The sequence below is a fragment of the Oncorhynchus mykiss genome, chromosome 16, assembly GCF_013265735.2.
Source record: "Oncorhynchus mykiss isolate Arlee chromosome 16, USDA_OmykA_1.1, whole genome shotgun sequence".
Lineage (NCBI taxonomy): Eukaryota > Metazoa > Chordata > Actinopteri > Salmoniformes > Salmonidae > Oncorhynchus > Oncorhynchus mykiss.
The window spans coordinates 37,128,824-37,155,695 of NC_048580.1; the positions used below are offsets into that span (position 1 = coordinate 37,128,824).

At 41.7% G+C, this 26,872-nt stretch overlaps 1 protein-coding gene across 1 annotated transcript in view; it reads left to right on the forward strand.

The window, feature by feature from the left end:
• LOC110491049 (espin) overlaps positions 1 to 26,872 on the forward strand; it is a 119,737-nt gene that overhangs the window by 56,489 nt on the left and 36,376 nt on the right. Inside the window, exons 10-11 of the mRNA XM_036946772.1 lie at positions 651 to 710; positions 17,174 to 17,319. Of these exons, the coding sequence (XP_036802667.1) occupies positions 651 to 710; positions 17,174 to 17,319 (206 nt within the window). The remainder of the gene's footprint in view (positions 1 to 650; positions 711 to 17,173; positions 17,320 to 26,872) is intronic.

Here is a 26,872-nt window from a genome sequence, read left to right on the forward strand (position 1 = left end):
AGTTTCACAGATGGCAAAACCAGTGTCAACAGACTCCTTCTCCACTACCCCTGATGGTGCACTAATTCCTGGAAAGCTGAGTTGCGGCAGGCGCAAAACTAGAACAATGTTATCTCATTCTGTAGCCCGAGAGATGAGTCTGGCTTTACCGTCCCAGATAACTGATTACAAATGTATGCCCTCGCTCAGGGCTATCATTACCTTGAGAACCGGTTTAGTGTTCAGCAATTTCCTTAATTTCCCCCTCTCTCTCTCTTGACTGACTGGCACTACCTGACATGGTTGCACTTTGCCCTGTCTGCTCCTCTGTTCTAGTTACAAAAAATCGTGGTTGTTTTCTATGGTTGGGGGAAATGTGATTTTAGCAATATGTTCAATTGTTCCATTCCAGAGCATTGGGGCGTTGCGTCAGCACTATGATGTCAGCCGCTCTATAGTCAAAACCATAGAGATAAAACGTTCTCATATTTGATTTGTCCTGTTGAATTTGACACTCATCTGTCTTCTATTACGGTTGTCTACTAACAAGCTCTCTTTTTCCTCCTTCAATTGTGTCAATGGTCCTATCCCTCTGTCCTCTCCTCTCCTGCCCTCCGGAACACCTGCTGTCTGTCCCCTTCTCCCTCTCCTCCTCTTCTCTCTCTCTAAAGGTGTGGAGTTTCTGTCCCCCTCTCCTCAGCCTGAAGGCGGCCCACTTAGGGTGATAAAGAGTAAGTACTAGTGGCTTCAATTCAACTTTATTTATCCCCTCATGGGCAATTAAGGTGCGTCTCAAATCAACATCCTTGTCGTCCCTCTGGGCAGAAGACTTCTCTTTTAACCCATACAAACCATTTCCTTTATTTTCTTCCTCTCCTTTCTTTCACATCCACCTGCCATGGTGCTTCTCTCACCGTCTGCCTGCTTGAGACTGTCTGTCATTGGAGACACAGTCGATTAGGCAGAAAACTACAAAACAAATAAGTGGTCAGCGGCTGTACCCTGGTTGGTTGATGCATGTAATAAATGGGCAATACATGGGTTATAAAGAGGTAATAAGAGTGAATTAAAGCTGTAATTATAGATGGGTGTGGAACAAAGAGACTAGAGAGCTTATTCAAATTAGGTGTGTGCAAAGTTTAGAGCGTCACAGAAAGACATACAATACAGAGCAGACATGATTCTGGTCAATAACATGGCAGAGAAGCATTGAACATACCCTTTCTGCACAACACATTTCTATCTGAATCTTCCGAAGTAGTCCCAATATGCCCAGCAACACACGTTTCCTCCTGGCGAGAGGGAGTTGAAGGGGAATCTCACCCTGGGGAATCTGGACTTGTGGTCATCATGTCTGAGGCATTTCTATTACCGTGAGATGTTTCACACATAATTGCACAGGAGGAAGGCAGGTCAGGGCTTCCCCCGCAGAATGATGCACCCTATGACGGCTTGCGGTGTATTGATGAAGTCCAGCTCTGTGGCATTTTGCGAAGGCTGTTAAACTGTTTGTGGGTTCAGATATGGTTGTCCTTGTTCGATAGAGAGACGTCTTTCAGCGACGTTCCTATCAGCAGATTCATTGTTAAATATACGAGAAGACGTAGTCTTTCAGAGACTGAAAAAAATAACTTGTCTTGGGCGGTGCTTTGTGCTCTGGCCCCTGTCCCTCTGGGCTTTTTCGAAGAGGCGGATACGGATATACAACAATCCTTTGGGCAAAACTGAATGAACTGACCAGATGCAATGGCTTCAAGTGATTCCTCTCATCAACACAAATTCGAAGATGGAGCAACTATTAGCTACATGGTGACATTCAACCATACATGCTTCAACCTGAATATAGCAAAGATGATTTGAATCAAAGGGTTGGATTTAGCAAACATTAGAAGCTCAGCTATGGCCGATGCCAGCATGAGGGCAGATGACATAATACGATTTCTAGCTAAGTAAAATATTTTTCCTGCAAGCCACCTAGCTAGCTATCTAGCTAACTTTAGTTTATCTACTGAAGCCCATATTGTGTATTGCTGGCTATCTTACTACTGTGTTATTGTGGGAGGGAAATAAAATAATTTTTCTGTTTATTAACTTCGCTAGCTAGGTAGCTAGCTAACTAAGTTAGCTAAACAACTACCGGTAGCCATAGGTATGAACAAAAATAATGTTTTACAATCTGCAATTTTTTTGTCTCTATTGTTTAACCTATTCTCTTTTTAGTCGTAGATATGGCTAGCTACTAAATAGCAAACTACAACGTTACAACCAGCCATCTAAAACTTGGTTTACTAGCAAACATTAGCACATGACTGGAATTGGCTAACTAGTTAGCCTGAAAAAAAAAAGACGAGAGAGGCCTGTAATTTTCATCAGAGGTACACTTCAACTATGACAGACAAAATGAGGGAAAAAAATCCAGAAAATCACATTGTAGGATTTTTAATGAATTTATTTGCAAATTATGGTGAAAAATAAGTATTTGGTCAATAAGTTGAGTTTTTCTCAATACTTTGTTATATACTCTTTGTTGGCAATGAAAGAGGTCAAACGTTTTCTGTAATTCTTCACAAGGTTTTCACACACTGTTTCCGGTATTTTGGCCCATTCCTCCATGCAGATCTCCTCTAGAGCAGTGATGTTTTGGGGCTGTTGCTGGGCAACACAGACTTTCAACTCCCTCCAAAGATTTTCTATAGGGTTGAGATCTGGAGACTGGCTAGACCACTCCAGGACCTTGAAATGCTTCTTACGAAGCCACTCCATCGTTGCCCGGGCGGGTGTGTTTGGGATCAATGTCATGCTGAAAGACCCAGCCACATTTCATCTTCAATGCCCTTGCTGATGGAAGGAGGTTTTCACTATAAATCTCACGATATATGGCCCCATTCATTCTTTCCTTTACACGGATCAGTCGTCCTGGTCCCTTTGCAGGAAAACAGCCCCAAAGCATGATGTTTCCACGCCCATGCTTCACAGTAGGTATGGTGTTCTTTGGATGCAACTCAGCATTCTTTGTCCTCCAAACATGACGAGTTGAGTTTTTATCAAAAAGTTATATTTTGGTTTCATCTGAACATATGACATTCTCCCAATCTTCTTCTGGATCATCCAAATGCTCTCTAGCAAACTTCAGACGGGCCTGGACATGTACTGGCTTAAGCAGGGGGACACGTCTGGCACTGCAGGATTTGAGTCCCTGGCGGCGTAGTGTGTTACTGATGGTAGGCTTTGTTACTTTGGTCCCAGCTCTCTGCAGGTCATTCACTAGGTCCCCCTGTGTGGTTCTGGGACTTTTGCTCACCGTTCTTGTGATCATTTTGACCCCACGGGGTGAGATCTTGCGTGGAGCCCCAGATCGAGCGAGATTATCAGTGGTTTTGTATGTCTTCCATTTCTTAATAATTGCTCCCACAGTTGATTTCTTCAACCAAGCTGCTTACCTATTGCAGATTCAGTCTTCCCAGCCTTGTGCAGGTCTACAATTTTGTTTCTGGTGTCCTTTGACAGCTCTTTGGTCTTGGCCATAGTGGAGTTTGAGTGTGACTGTTTGAGGTTGTGGACAGGTGTCTTTTATACTGATAACAAGTTCAAACAGGTGCCATTAATACAGGTAACGAGTGTAGGACAGAGGAGCCTCTTAAAGAAGAAGTTACAGGTCTGTGAGAGCCAGAAATCTTGCTTGTTTGTAGGTGACCAAATACTTATTTTCCACCATAATTTGCAAATAAATTCATAAAAAATCCTACAATGTGATTTTCTGTATTTTTTTTCTAATTTTATCTGTCATAGTTGAAGTGTACCTATGATGAAAATTACAGGCCTCATCTTTTTAAGTGGGAGAACTTGCACAATTGGTGGCTGACTAAATACTTTTTTGCCCCACTGTAGTTCTTGTCAATAGTAGACCTTGGCATGTCTTTTATGTTTTGAGATTCTGCAGAGAGAAGAATGAGGTGGTTGTCGTTACTGTTATAGTCTTGTTTTTATATATTTGTGTCCCTTGCCGGTTTCTGTCCCTCAATCTTCTTGTGCTCCATAACCGCAAGGTGTATTCGATCCCTAATGTTTGTGGGCCCAAAATGCCTCCACTTTGGGGTATTTGTCAGCAGATCACTGTGGAATAACTCCAGATAACCTGAGTTTTACAAAAAGAAAAGGTAAAAAGAGAAGAGGGGTAGACTAAATTGATTACATGGTCTGGAAGGTACTGTGTGGTCCTCGGGCTACCTAACCACCTGTAAACACATAACACAAACCATACAAACACTACTGCTTCTTGCTCTGACAGTGCAGTAATATCTAACAAATAATATCTAACAAACTACACAACATATACCCAATACACACAAATCTAAGTAGGAATGAATTAAGACTATATACAGTGCCTTGCGAAAGTATTCGGCCCCCTTGAACTTTGCGACCTTTTGCCACATTTCAGGCTTCAAACATAAAGATATAAAACTGTATTTTTTTGTGAAGAATCAACAACAAGTGGGACACAATCATGAAGTGGAACGACATTTATTGGATATTTCAAACTTTTTTAACAAATCAAAAACTGAAAAATTGGGCGTGCAAAATTATTCAGCCCCCTTAAGTTAATACTTTGTAGCGCCACCTTTTGCTGCGATTACAGCTGTCATTCGCTTGGGGTATGTCTCTATCAGTTTTGCACATCGAGAGACTGAATTTTTTTCCCATTCCTCCTTGCAAAACAGCTCGAGCTCAGTGAGGTTGGATGGAGAGCATTTGTGAACAGCAGTTTTCAGTTCTTTGCACAGATTCTCGATTGGATTCAGGTCTGGACTTTGACTTGGCCATTCTAACACCTGGATATGTTTATTTTTGAACCATTCCATTGTAGATTTTGCTTTATGTTTTGGATCATTGTCTTGTTGGAAGACAAATCTCCGTCCCAGTCTCAGGTCTTTTGCAGACTCCATCAGGTTTTCTTCCAGAATGGTCCTGTATTTGGCTCCATCCATCTTCCCATAAATTTCAACCATCTTCCCTGTCCCTGCTGAGGAAAAGCAGGCCCAAACCATGATGCTGCCACCACCATGTTTGACAGTGGGGATGGTGTGTTCAGGGTGATGAGCTGTGTTGCTTTTACGCCAAACATAACGTTTTGCATTGTTGCCAAAAAGTTCAATTTTGGTTTCATCTGACCAGAGCACCTTCTTCCACATGTTTGGTGTGTCTCCCAGGTGGCTTGTGGCAAACTTTAACCAACACTTTTTATGGATATCTTTAAGAAATGACTTTCTTCTTGCCACTCTTCCATAAAGGCCAGATTTGTGCAATATACGACTGATTGTTGTCCTATGGACAGAGTCTCCCACCTCAGCTGTAGATCTCTGCAGTTCATCCAGAGTGATCATGGGCCTCTTGGCTGCATCTCTGATCAGTCTTCTCCTTGTATGAGCTGAAAGTTTAGAGAGACGGCCAGGTCTTGGTAGATTTCCAGTGGTCTGATACTCCTTCCATTTCAATATTATCGCTTGCACAGTGCTCCTTGGGATGTTTAAAGCTTGGGAAATCTTTTTGTATCCAAATCCGGCTTTAAACTTCTTCACAACAGTATCTCAGACCTGCCTGGTGTGTTCCTTGTTCTTCATGATGCTCTCTGCGCTTTTAACGGACCTCTGAGACTATCACAGTGCAGGTGCATTTATACGGAGACTTGATAATGAATAATTTTGCACGCCCAATTTTTCAGTTTTTGATTTGTTAAAAAAGTTTGAAATATCCAATAAATGTCGTTCCACTTCATGATTGTGTCCCACTTGTTGTTGATTCTTCACAAAAAAATACAGTTTTATATATTTATGTTTGAAGCCTGAAATGTGGCAAAAGGTTGCAAAGTTCAAGGGGGCCGAATACTTTCGCAAGGCACTGTACATATGGACGAGCGATGTCAGAGCGGGACAGACTAATATGCATTAGAATAATATAGAAAAACTGTATATACATATGAGATGAGTAATGCCTAGATATGTAAACATTATTAAGTGACTAATACCGTAGAATAGTATAGAAAACAGTATATACACATGAGATGAGTAATGCAAGATATGTAAACATTACGTGACCAAGATACTGTCACGTAGAAATGTCCTTGTTTTTGAAAGAAAAACACATTTTTTTTGTCCATTTAAAATAACATCAAGTTGATCAGAAATACAGTGTAGGTATTATTAATATTGTAAATGACTATTATAGCTGGAAACGTCTGATTTTTAATTAAATATCTACATAGGCGTACAGAGGCCCATTATCAGCAACCATTACTCCTGTGTTCCAGTGGCACTTTGTGTTAGCTAATCCAAGTTGATCATTTTAAAAGGCTAATTGATCATTAGAAAACCTTTTTGCAATTATGTTAGTACAGCTGAAAACTGTTGTCCTCATTTTAAAGAAGCAATAAAACTGGCCTTCAGACTAGTTGAGTATCTGGAGCGCCAGCATTTGTGGGCTCGATTACAGGATCAAAATGGCCAGAAACAAAGAGCTTTCTTCTGAAACTATTCTTGTTCTGAGAAATGAAGGCAATTCCATGTGAGAAATTGCCAAGAAACTGAAGATCTCGTACAACGCTGTGTACTACTCCCTTCACAGAACAGCACAAACAGGCTCTAACAAGCATAGAAAGAGTGGGAGGCCCCGGTGCACAACTGAGCAAGTATGTTAGTGTCTAGTTTGAGAAACAGACACCTTACAAAACCTCAACTGGCAACTTCATTAAATAATACCCGCAAAACACCAGTCTCAACATCAACAGTGAAGAGGCTACTCCGGGATGCTGGCCTTCTAGGCAGAGTTGCAAAGAAGCCATGTCTCAGACTGGCCAATAAAAAGAAAAGATTAAGATGGGAAAAAGAACACAGAGGAACTCTGACTAGTACACAGCATTGTACGAGATCTTCAGTTTCTTGGCAATTTCTCACATGGAATAACCTTCATTTCTCAGAACAAGAATATAGTAATATAGTAATGACTATATGTTGTGGCAGAGCCTGGGTGAAATTCCCCTTTAATGTGGGGGGGTGTCAACGAGACTAAAGACTGTTAAATCACCACCCCCAGATGCAGTCTGCAGCAATAACCCTTAGAAATTAACCCTAAACCTGGTGCCATTGGTCCCCATTGCCGACCCATTGTGATCATATTGCTGTTACATTGTGGTCCCATTACCGTTCCATTGTGGACGGCTATTTACTGAGTAGTGCACCTGTCAGTAGTTATTTCACCTACTTATTGCCTTTCTGGCAAACGTCCTATGTCCACACCCTCAGCCTAAACACAACCATGCACATAGTGTTCGCACACACACACCAATCCACACCCGTCGTTCTTGCCTCTAGAGAAAATACCACACCATGCAAACCTAAGCCTGTCTGCATTTGTGAACTGCTAAAGTTTGTGCTCCTCAATGAAGATTTACTAGGACCAATTAGAAGAAAGTAGGCCCAGAGTAATACCATCAGTTGTCAGGTGTTTCTATTTTATGGATATTTTGTCTATGGTCTTTGAGGATTTATATGTAAATATATGTATGAAACATAGTTAATCAGTCCAATTTAAAGACATTTGGTGAATGTGACGTGTAACTTTTAGTTTTTGAATGGATGATGGTCCGGGATGGTGTCTAAGAGCTGAAAGGTGCCTGCTTCTTGATCTCGCCTTATATCAATGGTCAGACTGGCTCTGTGCGCCTGCGCCGGGGTAGGCGGGTGGTCAGGTTGCTCATTAGCTTGACTGACTGAGATCACTCTCTCCCTCCCACTAATCCACCCTCAGAGCCTCTTTGAGCATGTGGTGTTGCTGGACCAAGCAGGGTAAGGCAAACGGGAGAAGGGGAAGGGGGGGGTGAGGCTGGATCTTAAATCCAGGCCCAGTTTGGCAAGCCGCTCGCTGTCAGCGCCAATTACCACTGATTCCTTTATATTTCTCCCTGGTCTTTTATAGATGGCTGCTCTCTTTTCTCTGAGGATAGAGATGGAGAGAGCGCAGGAGGGCGAGAGAGCGAGGGGGAGGAGAGGGAGTAAGAAGGGGTGGGTGATTGCATGAAGCTTTGCCCCGGTTGCTCAGTCAGCCTGTTGCCGTTGCCTCCTGTTTCTGTTGCCTCGCAGCAGTCTTGTTTTTGCCTCAGTCGGGTAGGAATGAATGAATGGTCTAAAGTGAACTGGGTCGTCAAATTCAAAGGAGTTCCATACATAAATGCAGGTAATGTATCTATCCTACTGTTTTATTTATTTGTGTCAAGACTTATGCTTTGTCTGTCATTGGGATATTAAAGATTTGACCTTTTGGTGTCTTAGAAAAGGTATGATGAGTCTGTAGTTATTTGCTCGTGTTCATTTTATCATACAGGTAAGAGTTGCACCTGCTGATTGAGCTGTCAGTCTGAGGCATTTAGCAGGTGATTTTGTTGTGAGGGTTCAGGCAGCCCTGTTGAATGTACCTTTTTTTAATTGTTAATGTTATTTGAATACGTTTGTGGTATCTGATCAAATTGAGTTGTTTGCGCTTCATTTCTTTACATTGACTTTACGAAGTGCATTTTCCATTTTTATAAATCACTTTAGTTGTTCAATATGGCAGGCATTGCATAAGTATCTTTCCCAGGTAACATAACAATTGTTTTATAACTGTTATTGTGGTAATAGACATTGTCACCTGTTGGCATCGCAGGTTGTGTAGCCTATTCATTACTTTACCAGATGGAAACCCCCTGTAGTTTCTCTACTGTCCTTTACACTGTTACAATTTCCAAACAAAGTGCTTTTGTTCCCGGATTTAACAATAAAGACCACAATTATTAGCAGACCCTATTTTAGGGCACTGTTCTGTTGTAAGGGGATTAGGGCTCGTGGCAGCCTTTTGTTTTAACTAAGATTCCACTTTTATGTCTGAATCTTAGTTTTACACAATGAGCTGTGCCGGAGCATCCCCAACCTGTGCATTTTGATTGTGTTCCGAATTGGTAATGTGAAATAATTTGCTGCCCCTTTCTCTCAATAGCAGCAAATTGGCAGTGTGTAAATCTTATCTCTCCATTGGTTCTAGAGTGGTGCAAAGTCCTGTTTTTTCCCTTGATGCTGCACTCACAGATTATTTGCAGATTTGCTGAAATATATAATTCGGTGCACATGACCCATCTGCCCAAAATTGTTTTGTTTTAGTTTCTAAACCATATGGCGATTAGTTAAATGGAAAGTGGAGGCCCCACTATAGTCCTTTCACAAGAGTGTCATTTTACTACAAGTGCAGCCAGGCAGGTACTCTAAAAAGACAATAAAACCGGCATCAAAAGATTCCTCTCTGCACTCGTCTCCCCTTTTGCGTTTCACACATGCCTTACGTCAGTATTATCTGCTGACGAAGAGAAAATATTCAACAGCCAGGTGTCTACCAGTGTCAGGGTCCTTCATTTCAGGGTTCTTAATTTAGAGTATTCTGAACATTAGACCTATCAGGAAGTTGGTGTTCCTATCTCTACCAGTGTAAGAGCAGTGGGCTTCTAAGAATTGCAAAGAGCCTGTGGTATTAGTGGAATGAGGGAGTAGTCTTCAATCTACTATATGTAAATAAACCTTAACCCAACAGTAATTGTAATTTATATACTTAAAAAGGTATGATAATTATTTTGCCACAAGCAGGACTGAAACCCTGGTATATAGAGGTGGAAGCCATTGTCGTTACCATTAAGCCACAGAGCCACAGAGAGTGTTGGCAGTCTTAAATGGTGGATTTAGAGAGCAACAGGCGAAATGGTGTGTTTTTACATTGTGTCACAGTGAAAACGTAGTTGAATATTTCTGGCTTGCTAGTTACCTTGCTAGCTACATTTCCAGATTAGATTGAAGGATGGCATGCTAGCAAGTTAGTCTATATTTGTTAACACAGTGCTAGCTAGCTAGAGAAATAAGAATGTCGTTGTGTGGTCAGTAGCCGAGTTAGGGTCAGTAGTTGTGTGGTTGTGGTCATTAGTTATGGTCAGTGGTTGTGTTGCGGGTTCTTTGGGCCCTATAGTATGGACTTGTTCAGTAGTTGTGTGGTTGTGGTCAGTAGTTATGGTCAGTAGTTGTGTGGTTGTGGTCAGTACTTGTGTGGTTGTGTTGCAGGTTCTTTGGGCCCTATAGTATGGACTTGTTCAGTGGTTGTGGTCAGTAGTTATGGTCAGTAGTTGTGTGGTTGTGGTCAGTACTTGTGTGGTTGTGTTGCAGGTTCTTTGGGCCATATAGTATGGACTTGTTCAGTGGGTGTGGTCAGTAGTTATGGTCAGTAGTTCTGTGGTTGTGGTCAGTACTTGTGTGGTTGTGTTGCAGGTTCTTTGGGCCCTATAGTATGGACTTGTTCAGTGGGTGTTGTCAGTAGTTGTGTGGTTGTGGTCAGTAGTTGTGTGGTTGTGGTCAGTAGATGTGGAAGTCATTAACATTAAGCCACAGAAACTTGAGTGTTGGCAGTCTAAAATGGTGGATTTAGACAGCACCGGGCGAAATTGTGCGTTTTTACATTGTCCCACAGTGAAAATGTAGTTGGTATTCCCGTCAGTAATAACAATAATTATATTGATAACTAGAAAAGGTAGTCTCAGCTGCCTGAAAGTGTTGTTGTTATTATTATTATTATTATTATTGTTAGTGGAAGAAGTTTGCAGGTGAAAAGTCTCTGTGCCCTTGAGCAACGCATTTAATCATCATCAATTGCTTCTCTAAGTCACTCTGGTTGAAACCAAAATTAGCATTTTGCTATTAATTTTGTGTGCTTTTTACCCCTTTTTTCTCCACAATTTCGTGATATCCAATTGGTTGTTAGTCTTCTCCCATCGCTGCAACTCCCGTACGGACTCGGGAAAGGCAAATGTTGAGAGCCATGCATCTTTCAAAACACGACCCTGCCAAGCCGCACAGCTTTTTGACATACTGCTCACTACCCGGAAGCCAGCCACACCAATGTGTCGGAGGAAACAACTGGCGACACGAGTCAGCGTGTATGCGCCCAGCCCGCAACAAGGAGTCGCTAGAGCGCAATGGGACAGTCATTTTTGTAATTTCTTAGAAGAATTACTCTTGCTGAATAATATTTTTTGCAATGGATTAGGAAGTGCACTGTTTTTTTGTCTACCTTTTCAATAGCCAATTGGTGGTCACTAAGCCTGTATTTGGTCAGGATCTGTCTCTGTTTTGTATCTCTGACAGAGTAGAGATATTCTGCCAATTTGTATGATCTTTTTAGAGCCAAATAGCAAATTTTGTGTTTTTGTTTCATTTTCCCAATTTAAAATAGGAAGTTTTAATTTCTGTAACAATCTAATTAATGTTCCTGTGTGTTTGATTGTTTAGTGTTTTTAACAACTGACATAGGGGACTCTTTTCAAGGTTCAGCTCTTGGCTTTCCAGTGCTTTGAATTGAAGGGATGTTTTGGGGTTTCATTTTAAATAGTGCCAAAATGTTAGTGTCCTTTTCTTTATATTATCAATTAGAGCAAATATTCCGTCTTCCGCTCTGCACGCATTATTTGGTACTTTCTCTATTGTTTTCTTTCCCTCCCAATGCTTATAATCATAATTGCAGGTTGATCCCTAAACCTCACTTCAATATAGTGAAATTGGTAAAATGACACAATTGAGTATTTTGCACCAGATTTAGATTGGAATATTTATTTTGGAGAATTGTATTTTTATGGAATAAAATGTTTTGCCAGACGAGGCACCGATTTTTAGTCCCCGATAGTTGTAGATTGGTCCAACATCGGTAGTTTGTTGATGTAGACGTTGAACAGGGTTGGACTGCACGGCTGTCTTACCCACACCCCTGGCCCCTCTTGTGCAAAAAAATCTGTTCTCTTATAGTTTAATGCAATATTTGTTATTCACATAAATGGATTTAATGACGTCGTGTAGTCTACCTCCAATGATGCTTTATAGGGTTTTGTAATCAGACCTTCCTCACAAAACATAACGCTCTAAGCAACAAAAATGGTATTTCTACCCAAACACAGAACATTCACATGCTAATAAACCAGCATGTTCATCAGAACAACAGAGGGAAAGTATTTGCACGTTTTGTTGATTTTAAGAATGCTTTTGATTCATGCCAAATGGAATCAAAAGCATTCTTAAAATCAACAAAACGTGCAAATACTTTCCCTCTGTTGTTCATGCCAAATGGAATCAAAAGCATTCTTAAAATGCAATTTGCTTTTACCTCATATGACTTCCATGATATTGATCAAATGAAGCCTGGTTTGTTCTAAGGTAACTTTAATACGGTAGCTAGTGTAAGCCTAAGAGCGCCTTTCAGCTAAACCAGGGCTCTCCAACCCTGTTCCTGGAGAGCTACCCTCCTGTAGTTTTTCACTCCAACCCCAGTTGTAACTAACCTGATTCAGATTATCAACCAGCTAATTATTAGAATCTGGTGCGCTAGATTAGGGTTGGCTCAAAAGCCTACAGGACAGTAGCTCTTCAGGAACAGGGTTGGTGTGCCCTGAGTTAAACATCAGCATTTACGTAGCTACAGTCAGCACATTTATGTGAGGATGCAGAAATTATTTTGTTTACCAAGTTGTGTAGCCTAATTTATGCAGTAATATGAATGACAATATGATAACTTACTGAACATTTATATTCGTATGGGGGGGGTAACTTTATCGATTTGCTAATGTTACTTGATCATGAAGCATGTTTGTTCATTAGCTTTCTTAGTTAGCTAGCTAGCAGGAGTTAGCTGTGGATTGTCAGCTAATTTAATGTGTATGGACCGGAAAATTAACCCTTTGTCTGCACATGCTTGTGGATTGTCTGCATTAATCAAGAGTGTAATATGGTTTGGTTGCATTATTGCATTTTGGAATACGTTTTAGAATAAAAGTTGCTTGGGTTGTTAAATAGTTTGTACTTACTGGCTTGTGGCTACTGGGATATTTACGGTCAACTTGAACTGCGGACCAAGAATGTCAGGTTGCCACGAAAGGTAAGGAGAGGATGTCATGTGAATTGAAAAGTAGACATCTGTTTAGTCACTCCACTCCTCAGACTCTCCATCTCTCGTAGAGGGAATAGGGCCGAAGACATCCTACAGCTCGGGAGTACTGTGTTTAAGCATTTCATTCCTGATGCTATCAGGGCCACATGCCTTTCCAGCTTCAAGGGGCTTTTTTGACGACACAAACTAGGTCCAGGAGAGATACTTATGTAGTGTAAAGAGATGCTTCGAAAACAACAGGTGTAGACTAACAGTGAAATGCTTACATACGGGCCCTTCCCAGCAATGCAGAGAGAATAAAAATAAAATAATAGATAACACAAAGAATAAATACACAATGATAATGTGGCTATATACTGTACACCGGGGAACCAGTACTGATTCGATGTGCAGGGGTATGAGGTAATTGAGATAGATATGTACAGATAGGTACGGGTAAGGTGATGATAATGATAAAAAGCAGCCGCATATGTGACGAGTCAGAAAGGTTAGTGCAGATAGTCCAGGTAGCTATTTGGTTAACTATTTAGCAGTCTTGTGGCTTGGTGGTAGAAGCTGTTCAGCGTCCTGTTGGTACCAGACTTGGTGCTTGCCATGCGGTAGCAGAGAGAACAGTTTGGATTGGGTGGCTGGAGTCTTTGACAATTTTTAGGGCCTTCTTCTGACACCACCTGGTATAGAGCTCCTGGATAGCAGGGAGCTTGGTCCCAGTGATGTACTGGGCCATACGCAGTACCCTCTGTAGCACCTTGCGATTGGATGCCAAGCAGTTGCCATACCAAGCGGTGACGCAGCCTGCTATCAATGGTGCAGCTGTAGACAATTTTGAGGATCTGAGGGCCCATACTAAATCTTTTCAGCCTCCTTAGGGGGAAGAGGCGTTGTCTTGCCTTCTTCATGAGTGTGTTGGTGTGTGTGGACCATGTTAATTCCTTAGTGATGTCGACACAGAGAAACTTGATGCTCTCGACCCGTTCCACTACAGCCCTGGATGGGGGTGTGCTCGGCCTTCCATATCCTGCAGTCCATGATCAGCTCCTTTGTCTTGCTGACATTGAGGGAAAGATTCTTGTCCTGGCATCACATTGCCAGGTCACTGACCTCCTCTCTATAGGCTGTCTCGTCATCAGTGATCAGGCCTTCCACCATTGTGACATCAGCAAGCTTAATGATGATGTTGGAGACGTGTGAGGCCACGCAGTCATGGGTGAACAGGGAGTACAGGAGGGGACGAAGCACGCACCCGAGGGTCTCCCGTGTTGAAGATCAGTGTGGCCACTTGAGGGAGGCCGTCAGGAAGTCCAGGATCCAGTTGCAGAGGCATGTGTTCAGTCCCAGGGTCCTGAGCTTAGTGATGAGCTTGGAGGGCACTATGGTGTTGAGTACTGAGCTGTAGTGAATGAACACCATTCTCACATACATAAATATAGTGCCTTCAGAAAGTATTCACAACCCTTGACTTTTTCACATTTTGTTGTTACAGCCTGAATTGGGGCGGCAGGTAGCCTAGTGGTTAGACTGTTGGGCCAGTAACCGAAAGGTTGCTAGATTGAATTCCCGAGTTGACAAAGTAAAAATCTGCCCCTGTCATTCTGCCCCTGAACAAGGAGATTAACCCACTGTTCCTAGGCCATCATTGTAAATAAGAATTTGTTCTTAACTGACTTGCCTAGTAAAATAAAGTTTAAATAAAAAATGAAATTGAAAATGTATTCAATTGCAATTTTTAAAAAATGTTGTCACTGGTTTACACACTACCACAATGTCAGTGTAATTTTTACATATTAATATAAAACATTAGGCTAGCTAACATTAGGCTCTAACTAGAAAAGCAAACGGCTCTGGGAAACCTATAACAACGTCAGCTAGGCAGCCAGCTAATGTTAGCTAACAGTACACTAGCTTGAAATGAAACCGCTTTGTCAAATTTCGAAACGTGTAATATCTGAAAATGTAGTTAGACTATCTTACCTGTTTACATCAACATGCATCATGGACGCGTTGCCCTGTCAGGAATCCCATTCTACGGTTGCCCTTAGTTTGAAGATGTAATCCGGAGACAGGTGTTTTCTCCATCTCTTTAACTCTCATACTCTAATTCCACTGATTTCAAAAAATGTGATCCTCCAGAAAGTGGAGAGCAACACTTATGTAGCTCCACTACGCAATACATTTTTTTATAAAGCCACGTTTAACAGGATTACCAACAGACCGACGAGCTCAAATAGACAGATGTCTTCAATATGGCAGACCAATCCGAACTTGTCTCTTGACATGTCCAGCCCACTCATTATCTCAGCCAATCATGGCTACTGGGAAGATTCACCCCTTTTTCTGTGGCTTAACCAACAAGGCTCGTAATGTAACAATTGTATTCGTATTTACAGATGGCATAAAAGTTTGTTATTAAGGCACATGAAAGTTCACATGTTCGAGAAGGCATTTCTGCCAAAAACCGCATTTTGCAAAAAAAAAAAAAAAGTTCAAACGTCTCTTTTGTGAAGTCGTGACTTGCGACATATGCCTAGTTTCCTGACTCGGGTCACAAATGTGGAAAAAGTCAAGGGGTGTGAATACTTTCTGAAGGCACTGTTAGTGCTCCAGGGTGTCTGGGATGATGGTGTTGTGAGCCATGTAATCTATCTGGCCCCGCCTTGTGAATGTTAACCTGTTTAAAGGTTTTACTCAAATCAGACTTTTAAGAGCGAGATTAGATGTCCAGAACAGCTGGTGCTCTCATGCATGGTTCAGTGTTGCTTGTCTTAAAGCAAGCAGAGAAGGCATGAAGGCTTTTGGGTTTCCCTTTGTAACCTGTGATTGTTTGCAAGCCCTGCCACATCCGAGGAGCGTCAGAGCCTGGGTAGTAGGAGTCGATCTTAAATGTTTGATGACTTGTCGTAGGTTGTTTCCTTATAAGAGTCCCAATTGGTGTCCCGCTCCTTGAAAGACGCTGCCTTAGCCTTTAGATCAATGCGGATGCTGCCTGTAATCCACGGCTTCTGGTTGGGATATGTACGTACTATCACTGTGGGGATGACTTTGTTGATGCTCTTATTAATGAAGCCAGTGCTCAAACTGAGGTTAGTGATTGCTGATGTCGAGAAGCTGTTTTCCGTCATAGGAAATGATGGCAGAGACATTATGCACAAAATTGTTCAGATAATTAAGATAGATAAAGATAGATTTAAAAAATCACACAAAATAGCAGAATTGGTCAGGAGCCCATAAACTATGGCTATCCACTGCAGCACCGACCTTAAAAAAATCTGAGACGTCTCCCACACTACCCTCTGAGTGTTAGTGTAAAGGAAAAGGCTCTCCCACACAACATGTCCCTGCAAGAACAACCTTAATTACCTTAATACCAGTAGCCAAATAAAAAATGAAAGGCTTTTAAAATATCCACACATTTGTGAATCATTACATTAATCAAGTGTGTAACGCTATGTACAATATGGTTTAGATGAGAAGCTCCTGTATAGTTTGAATTGTTATCCTTATTTTGTTTGTCTATATACTATGTTATTTATGGTATGCTAATAGCTGCACTCATGAAGCAAGGATGTGGCTTTGGCCACACCACCTCCAAGGCTAGTGTAAACAGAAAAGTAGAACATTTGATGTTGAAGAGATAGATCTCACTAGATGTATTTTACTCATGTAAATCCACCCTAAGGCTTTGTAATTTATTGGAAAATTCAGCTTGTGTAATTTGATAGTCAATTGGAAGTGTTTAATTGTGTTTTCTAGGGAGCTGAGTTTTACTGGATATTTATTTGGTTTAAATTCAGATGTTATTATTCCATAGAGATGATCTTTCCAAATGTAGCCATTTTGAATGATCATTCTTCTATTCTCCATTCAGACCATTTCTCCCAGAACTGGTTTCTATCAATAGTTTCAGTGTTTTCAAAATGTTTCCATTTCTTCCATCTTAGGTTATGTTTGTATTCTTTCAATGTGTCACAATTATTCTTGCCGAACATCCTGTATCTTGTGGTTGGTAATGTTTTGTCTTGGATAAATATCTAACATTTTTTCCTTGAGCTTACAATTACCATCCAACCATTTCTCTTTTTGAGGTTTCCAATTAGATTTTTTTTTTTTTGTCTATTGCATAAATGTGCTTTTGTGGCTGCTTTATGATAAATCTAATGAATGTATTTCTCGCTCGCTCTCTCTCTCACTTTGTCCTCCCCAGGCAACAAATCCTTCAACATGATGTCCCACACTGGAGACAACACGGAGTTGCTGGCTGAAATAAAAGCAGGGAAGAACCTGAAGCCCACCCTACACAGTAAAGGCTACACAACAGTCTTCTCCAACAGCGGCCTGCCGGGCAATAATGTATGTGGCTTCTACACTGTCATAACGTGACTATTATTAAATGTGAAGACTGTTATGTGATCATTTCTCTGTGTATAATCACGGAATAGTGATTAACTAGGAAGTCAGGGAACCACGGGAAAATGTTTAAAGAGCCTCTATTTCCCAAATGTAACTTCAGATATTTTCATATATTATCGATTTAGTCACTTATTAATGTATTATTACCTCATCAGTCATATTCTGAATGTCGCAAACCCTTGGATATCTGCACGAACCCTAACATAAATCATGAATCAGGGATAAACTATTTTTTAAATGTATTTTATTTCACCTTTATTTAAAATTGGCTTATTTATTTACTAACTAAATAAACACACACACTATATGTCATACGTTGTTTACTAACATGATACAAAGAAAAGTCCCTAGTAGACGAAACCGATATGACAGCTTGGTAGACTAAGGAAAGGGGTGGGGACAGCTCAAGAGCGGGAAACTCAGTGGACCCACGTACATACAGTTGATAACTACACTCGCTAATACTTTGAACAAGCACAGCCACTCATTCTAAAATAAATTGCAATTGACATATTTATGAGTGTATGCCTTTGTTGTACCTCTCTTTAATCGCCGGTCCGTCTGCTAGTGAGTCAGTAGATAGAAAGTCTCTGGTTTGTCCATCAGAGATCAGTCTTTTGTAGTTGTAGCTTGTTATAATGGATACGTTAGGCGTACCATTCGGTCGTTCGATCGGTTGTGTTTACCAGTCTAAAGTACTTAAACAGCTGCAGACTGAATAATTGTTCTTTAGTTTGTAGATTTCAGCATGGGGATGATCCCTACGTTCTTTGGTCTTGTCCTTAGGTAGAGTTGTAGTTTAAACCATTTTGCAACATCCGGCTCATGCCTTAGTCTGCTTGGTCAATACAGTAGTAGCCATTTCAACGTGGGGCCCCCGTCCCTGCGTTCTCTTGACTAAATGTACATTTTTGTCACAAGTCCTTTTATTAACTCTGTGGAAAGGGGTGTTCCATGACGTTTGGGTATAATGTCTGTGCTTATAGGGGCGTGGCCACTGACTGATCCTACGTTACTATGAAAAACCATTCTCATTTAGAAGACTAAGATCACATTATCATCTTTCCAAAAGTATTCTTATACTTAATCATGTATTTCATACAACATTGATACAAACCCCATAATTAGGAAGTGTATACAAACAAAGATACAGTAATGTGGACTCTTGTCGTTCATGAGGTCACCAAATGAAACAAATTCAACATGGTCATTCTTTGCTTCCCCACCGACCGGTTCCACATTCTCAAAAATAGACGTTTTGATGGCTTCTCTGTTCCACTGTGATATCCTCTCTCCCCATACTGCATGTCCAAAGGGGGAGAGGGTCTCTTCAAGGAATTTACGACCTGTCGTTAAGTCATATAACTGTGGAGAGAGAGTGATAGGGGGGGCACCTATGATCCTCCCCCAAGGGCAGTCATGACAACACCAACACTAGATATATAAATAGATATGGTCATTGTAGCAGACACTTTTATACACACACCACAGAATATGCAATCATATTGAATGGGTCAAATCTTAACTCCAATTTAAGTAGAATTTTCACTTAGTCATGCTTTGGTGTCAATAGGAGACAAAGTGAAAATTTGACTTAGGTGCGAATCATAACTTCCACTGAAGTACATATTCAAGGAAAACTGGTGCTGTTATAAGCTGCAGCAGGCTCCAACCAACGGCTCCAGCCATCAGAGCCATACACACTTTGAAAAAAGGGTTATTCTCCTGTCACCATAGTAGAACCCTTTCTGGTTCCAGATAGGACCCTGGTTCCATGTAAAAAGGATTCTACCTGAAACCAAAAAGGGTTCTTCAAAGGGTTTGCCTATGGGGACATCCGAAGAACCCTTTTAGGTTGTAGATAGTACCCTTTTTTTCTAAGAGTGTAGATGCAAAGTCCTGTTTTGGTTGGTGATATAGAGAAGTTTTTTTGATATATGTTGCTGAGGATACCGTAGTATTAGCAAAGCAGTTTGACTCATTCAGTAATATGTGTTGTAGGTCATATGGGATCACCGGTCCTTCTTAAAGAGGCATTACAACAACCTATTATTTGGTCTGTTGACCATAAGACAGTTTCAAACAAACTGTGCCATGCTACTGTATCTACTTGCCAAAGCAGGAGTTAGCAGATGTAGAACAGTGGTATACACCCCTTTTGACATTGCCCAATAGTTCTCCTCTTACTACTGACTGTGGGAATCAATGGCAGAGGACAGAAATATTAATATCAGTGACATTTCACCTCATAGACAGTAGTAGAAGTAGTCAGACCTGAGTTTGAGGAGAGACTACCTTTGTAGACATTTGTAGACTACCAACAAATAGTAATTGTTTTCTGGTAGCTGAGGGAAAAGGTTGTCATTATAACCAGGATCTACAGTGTCTTCAAAAGTATTTATCCCCCTTGGCGTCTTTACTATTTTGTTGCATTACAACCTGTAATTTGAATGGATTTTTATTTGGATTTCATGTAATGGACATCACCAATTTGGACTATTTTGGGTAAGTGAAATGAAAAAAATTACTTATTTCAATAAATTCTAAAAAAATATATAACGGAAAAGTGGTGAGTGCAGATGTATTCACCCCCTTTGCTATGAAGCCCCTAAATACGATCTGGTGCAACCAATTACCTTCTGATGTCACATAATTAGTTAGATTGCACACAGGTGGACTATAAGTGTCACATGATCTGTCACATGATCTCAGTATATATACACCTGTTCTGAAAGATCCCAGAGTCTACAACACCACTAAGCAAGTGGCACCATGAAGACCAAGGAGCTCTCCAAACAGGTCAGGGACAAAGTTGCGGAGAAGTACAGATTAGAGTTGGGTTATAAAAAAATATCCAAAACTTTGAACAGCCCACTGAGCACCATGTTAAATCCATTATTAAAAAATGGAAGGAATATGGCACCACAAAACTGTCAACTGAGGGCCACCCACCAAAACTCACATACCTGGCAAGCAGGGCATTAATCAGGAGCAGCGATGAGACCAAAAATTACCCTGAAGGAGCTGCAAAGCTCCACAGTGGAGATTGGAGTATCTGTCCATAGAAGTATTAGGCACCATTTTAAAGATAAAATTCTCGTTAATCCAGCCAAAGTGTCTGATTTCAAAAAGGCCTTACAGCGAAAGCTCCACAAACGATTGTTAGGTCACCACCAAGTCACAGAAAAACACAGCCATTTTTTCCAGCCAAAGAGAGGAGTCACAAAAATCAGAAATATTGATCAAATGAATCACTAACCTTTGATGATCTTCATCAGATGACACTCATAGGACTTCATGTTATACAATACATATATGTTTTGTTCGATAAAGTGCATATTTATATGCAAAAATCTAATTTGACATTGGCGTGTTATGTTCAGTAGCTCCAAAACATGCAGTGATTTTGCAGAGAGCCACATGAATTCACAGAAATACTCATCATTAACATTGATAATAGATACAACTATAATACATGGAACTTTAGATAAACTTCTCCTTAATGCAACCGCTGTGTCAGATTTCTTTTTAAACTTTACGGAAAAAGCATACCAAGCAATAATCTGAGTATGGCGCTCAGAGCCCAAACCAGCCAAAGAAATATCCGCCATGTTGTATAGTCAACATTAGTCAGAAATAGCATTATAAATATTCACTTACCTTTGATGATCTTCTTCAGAATGCACTCCCAGGATTCCCAGTTCCACAAAAAAATGTTTGATTTGTTCGATAAAGTTCATTATCATTTATGTCCATATACCTCCTTTTGTTAGGGCGTTTGGTAAACAAATCCAAACGCGTGTGCAAGACCAGCGGGTCGGACGAAAAGTCCAAAAAGTTATATTACTGGTCGTAGAAACATATCAAACAAAGTATAGAATCAATATTTTGGATGTTTAACATAAATCTTTCCGAACCAGAGAATTCCTTTGTCTGTAGTAAAGCAATGGAACGCGAGCTAACTCTCACATGACCGCGCGTCACGACCCCGTGGCTCTCTGCCAGACCTCTGACTCATTCCCCTCTAATTCGCCCCCCTTCACAGTAGAAGCCTGAAACAACGTTCTAAAGACTGTTGACATCTAGTAGAAGCCGTAGGAAGTGCAAGATGACCAATATCCCACTCTTCAATAGGGGCTGGTCTGAAAAACAACAAACCTCAGATTTCCCACTTCCTGGTTGGATTTTTTTCTCAGGTTTTTGCCTGGCATATGAGTTATGTTATACTCACAGACATCATTCAAACAGTTTTAGAAACTTCAGTGTTTTCTATCCAATACTACTAATAATATGCATATATTAGCATCTGAGACTGAGTAGCAGGCTGTTTACTCTGGGCGAAAATGCTGCCCCTATCCCAATGAAGTTAAAGACAAAAATAGGCAAACACGTTTGGTGTTCGCTAAAAGTCATGTGGGAGACTCCCCAAACATAGGGAAGAAGGTACTCTGGTCAGATGAAACTAAAATTTAGCTTTTTGGCCATCAAGGAAAACGCAATATCTGGCACAAACCCAACCCCCCTCATCAACCCGAGAACATCGTCCCCACAGTGAAGCATGGTGGTGGCAGCATCATGCTGTGGGGATGTTTTTCATCGGCAGGAACTGGGAAACTGGTCAGAATTTAAGGAATGATGGATGGCGCTAAATACAGGGAAATTCTTGAGGGGAAACCTGTTTCAGACTTCCAGAGATTTGAGACTGGGATGGGAGGTTCACCTTCCAGCAGGACAATGACCCTAAACATACTGCTAAAGTAACACTCAAGTGGTTTAAGGGGAACATTTAAATGTCTTGGGATGGGCTAGTGAGAGCCCAGACCTCAATCCAATTGAGAATCTGTGGTATGACTTAAAGATTGCTGTACACAAGCAGAGCCCATCCAACTTGAAGGAGCTGGAGCAGTTTTGCCTTGAAGAATGGGCAAAATCCCAGTGGCTAGATGTGCCAGGGTTATAGAGACATACCGCAAGAGACTTGTAGCTGTAATGGCTGCAAAAGGTACCTCTACAAAGTATTGACTTTACGGTGTGTTTTTTTTGATGGTCTTATTTCTTGCTTGTTTCACAATATAACATATTTTGCATCTTTAAAGTGGTAGGCATGTTGTGTAAATAAAAGTATGCAAACCCACCAAAACATGTTTTAATTCCAGGTTGTAAGGCAACAAAATAGGAAAAATGTGAAGGGGGGTGAATACTTTTGCAAGCCACAACTAAGACTAGAGGTTAGTGGCACAAAGGTGTCTCATCTGAAATTGTAAAGGCTGCTGTGTTGGCAAGTATTTGTATCCCCTTCTGGGTTTCAATGAGAAACAATACGCCTATGATATCGTTCATTGCTTCTGTGGCGATGAGTTTTATATTGCTATTACAGTGGGGCAAAAAAATAATTAGTCAGCCACCAATTGTGCACGTTCTCCCACTTAAGAAGATGAGAGAGGCCTGTACTTTTCATCATAGGTACACTTCAACTATGACAGACAAAATGAGGGAAAAAAATCCAGAAAATCACATTGTAGGATCTTAAATGTATTTATTTGCAAATTATGGTGGAAAGTAAGTATTTGGTCACCTACAAAGGCAAGATTTCTGGCTCTCACAGACCTGTAACTTGTTCTTTAGAGAGGCTCCTCTGTCCTCGTTACCTGTATTAATGTCACCTGTTTGAACTTGTTATCAGTATAAAAGACACCTGTCCACAACCTCAAACAGTCACACTCCAAACCCCACTATGGACAAGACCAAAGAACTGTCAAAGGACACCAGAAACAAAATTGTAGACCTGCACCAGGCTGGGAAGACTGAATTTGCAATAGGTAAGCAGCTTGGTTTGAAGAAATCAACTGTGGGAGCAATTATTAGGAAATGGAAGACATCCCTCGATCTGGGGCTCCCCGCCCCCCATCTAGCTTCAGAGTTTGTTCTGTTAGGTGACCTAAACTGGGATATGCTTAAAACCCTGGAAGTCCTACAATCTAAGCTAGATGCCCTCAATCTCATACAAATCATCACCAGGTACAACCCTAAATCTGTAAACAAGGGAACCCTCATAGACGTTATCCTGACCAACTGGCCCTCCAAATACACATCCGCCGTCTTCAACCAGGATCTCAGCGATCACTGCCTCATTGCCTGTATCCGCCACGGAGCCGCAGTCAAACGACCACCCCTCATCACTGTCAAATGCTCCCTAAAACACTTCTGTGAGCAGGCCTTTCTAATCGACCTGGCCCGGGTATCCTGGAAGGACATTGACCTCATCCCGTCAGTTGAGGATGCCTGGTCATTCTTTAAAAGTAACTTCCTCACCATTTTAGATAAGCATGCTCCGTTCAAAAAATGCAGAACTAAGAACAGATATAGCCCTTGGTTCACTCCAGACCTGACTGCCCTCGACCAGCACAAAAACATCCTGTGGCGGACTGCAATAGCATCGAATAGTCCCCGCGATATGCAACTATTCAGGGAAATCAGGAACCAATACACACAGTCAGTCAGGAGAGCCAAGGCCAGCTTCTTCAGGCAGAAATTTGCATCCTGTAGCTCCAACTCCAAAAAGTTCTGGGACACTGTGAAGTCCATGGAGAACAAGAGCACCTCCTCCCAGCTGCCCACTGCACTGAGGCTAGGTAACACGGTCACCACCGATAAATCCATGATTATCGAAAACTTCAACAAGCATTTCTCAACAGCTGGCCATGCCTTCCGCCTGGCTACTCCAACCTCGGCCAACAACTCCGCCCCTCCCGCAGCTACTCGCCCAAGCTTCTCCAGGTTCTCCTTTACCCAAATCCAGATAACAGATGTTCTGAAAGAGCTGCAAAACCTGGACCCGTACAAATCAGCTGGGCTTGACAATCTGGACCCTCTATTTCTGAAACTATCCGCCGCCATTGTCGCAACCCCTATTAGCAGCCTGTTCAACCTCTCTTTCATATCGTCTGAGATCCCCAAGGATTGGAAAGCTGCCGCAGTCATCCCCCTCTTCAAAGGGGGAGACACCCTGGACCCAAACTGTTACAGACCTATATCCATCCTGCCCAGCCTATCTAAGGTCTTCGAAAGCCAAGTCAACAAACAGGTCACTGACCATCTCGAATCACACCGTACCTTCTCCGCTTTGCAATCTGGTTTCCGAGCCGGTCACGGGTGCACCTCAGCCACGCTCAAGGTACTAAACGATATCATAACGGCCATCGATAAAAGACAGTACTGTGCAGCCGTCTTCATCGACCTTGCCAAGGCTTTCGACTCTGTCAATCACCATATTCTTATCGGCAGACTCAGTAGCCTCGGTTTTTCTGATGACTGTCTTGCCTGGTTCACCAACTACTTTGCAGACAGAGTTCAGTGTGTCAAATCGGAGGGCATGCTGTCCGGTCCTCTGGCAGTCTCTATGGGGGTGCCACAGGGTTCAATTCTTGGGCCGACTCTTTTCTCTGTATATTTCAATGATGTTGCTCTTGCTGCGGGCGATTCCCTGATCCACCTCTACGCAGACGACACCATTCTATATACTTCCGGCCCGTCCTTGGACACTGTGCTATCTAACCTCCAAACGAGCTTCAATGCCATACAACACTCCTTCCGTGGCCTCCAACTGCTCTTAAACGCTAGTAAAACCAAATGCGTTCTTTTCAACCGTTCGTTGCCTGCACCCGCACTCCTGACTAGTATCACCACCCTGGATGGTTCCGACCTTGAATATGTGGACATCTATAAGTACCTAGGTGTCTGGCTAGACTGTAAACTCTCCTTCCAGACTCATATCAAACATCTCCAAACGAAAATCAAATCTAGAGTCGGCTTTCTATTCCGCAACAAAGCCTCCTTCACTCATGCCGCCAAACTTACCCTAGTAAAACTGACTATCCTACCGATCCTCGACTTCGGCGACGTCATCTACAAAATAACACTCTACTCAGCAAACTGGATGCAGTTTATCACAGTGCCATCCGTTTTGTCACTAAAGCACCTTATACCACCCACCACTGCGACCTGTATGCTCTAGTCGGCTGGCCCTCGCTACATATTCGTCGCCAGACCCACTGGTTCCAGGTCATCTACAAGTCCATGCTAGGTAAAGCTCCACCTTATCTCAGTTCACTGGTCACGATGGCAACACCCACCCGTAGCACGCGCTCCAGCAGGTGTATCTCACTGATCATCCCTAAAGCCAACACCTCATTTGGCCGCCTTTCGTTCCAGTTCTCTGCTGCCTGTGACTGAAACTAATTGCAAAAATCGCTGAAGTTGGAGACTTTTATCTCCTTCACCAACTTCAAACTTCTGCTATCTGAGCAGCTAACCGATCGCTGCAGCTGTAAATAGTCTATCGGTAAATAGCCCACCCAATTTTACCTACCTCATCCCCATACTGTTTTTATTTATTTACTTTTCTGCTCTTTTGCACACCAATATCTCTACCTGTACATGACCATCTGATCATTTATCACTCCAGTGTTAATCTGGAGTAATCTGCCTACCTCCTCATGCCTTTTGCACACAATGTATATAGACTCTCTCTTTTTTTTCTACTGTGTTATTGACTTGTTAATTGTTTACTCCATGTGTAACTCTGTTGTCTGTTCACACTGCTATGCTTTATCTTGGCCAGGTCGCAGTTGCAAATGAGAACTTGTTCTCAACTAGCCTACCTGGTTAAATAAAGGTGAAATAAATAAAATAAAAAAATCTCACCCCGTGGGGTCAAAATCATCACAAGAACGGTGAGCAAAAATCCCAGAACCACACGGGGGGACCTAGTGAATGACCTGCAGAGAGCTGGGCTTCGTAAGAAGCATTTCAAGGTCCTGGAGTGGCCTAGCCAGTCTCCAGATCTCAACCCCATAGAAAATCTTTGGAGGGAGTTGAAAGTCCATGTTGCCCAGCAACAGCCCCAAAACATCACTGCTCTAGAGGAGATCTGCATGGAGGAATGGGCCAAAATACCAGCAACAGTGTGTGAAAACCTTGTGAAGACTTACAGAAAATGTTTGACCTCTGTCATTGCCAACCAAGGGTATATAACAAAGTATTGAGGTAAACTTTTGTTATTGACCAAATACTTATTTTTCACCATAATTTGCTAATAAATTAATAAAAAATCCTACAATGTGATTTTCTCGATTATTTTTTCTCATTGTGTCTGTCATAGTTGAAGTGTACCTATGATGAATATTACAGGCCTCTCTCATATTTTTAAGTGGGAGAACTTGCACAATTGGTGGCTGACTAAATACTTTTTTGCCCCACTGTATGTAATGTCAGTCAGTGGCCTCTGATAAAAAGATTATATTCTGGAACAAAGGGTTTTTCAGGCATCAGAAGGATCCCAGATTGAGTGCTAACAGTGCATTTACCTGTGAAACCTCATTGAAGTGACGAGACACACTCGGCAACATGAGACTTTCATCCCACATGATCAACACACACTGTATGTCAGGGATCATCAACTAGATTCAGCCGCGGGCTGATTTTTCTTGAGCAG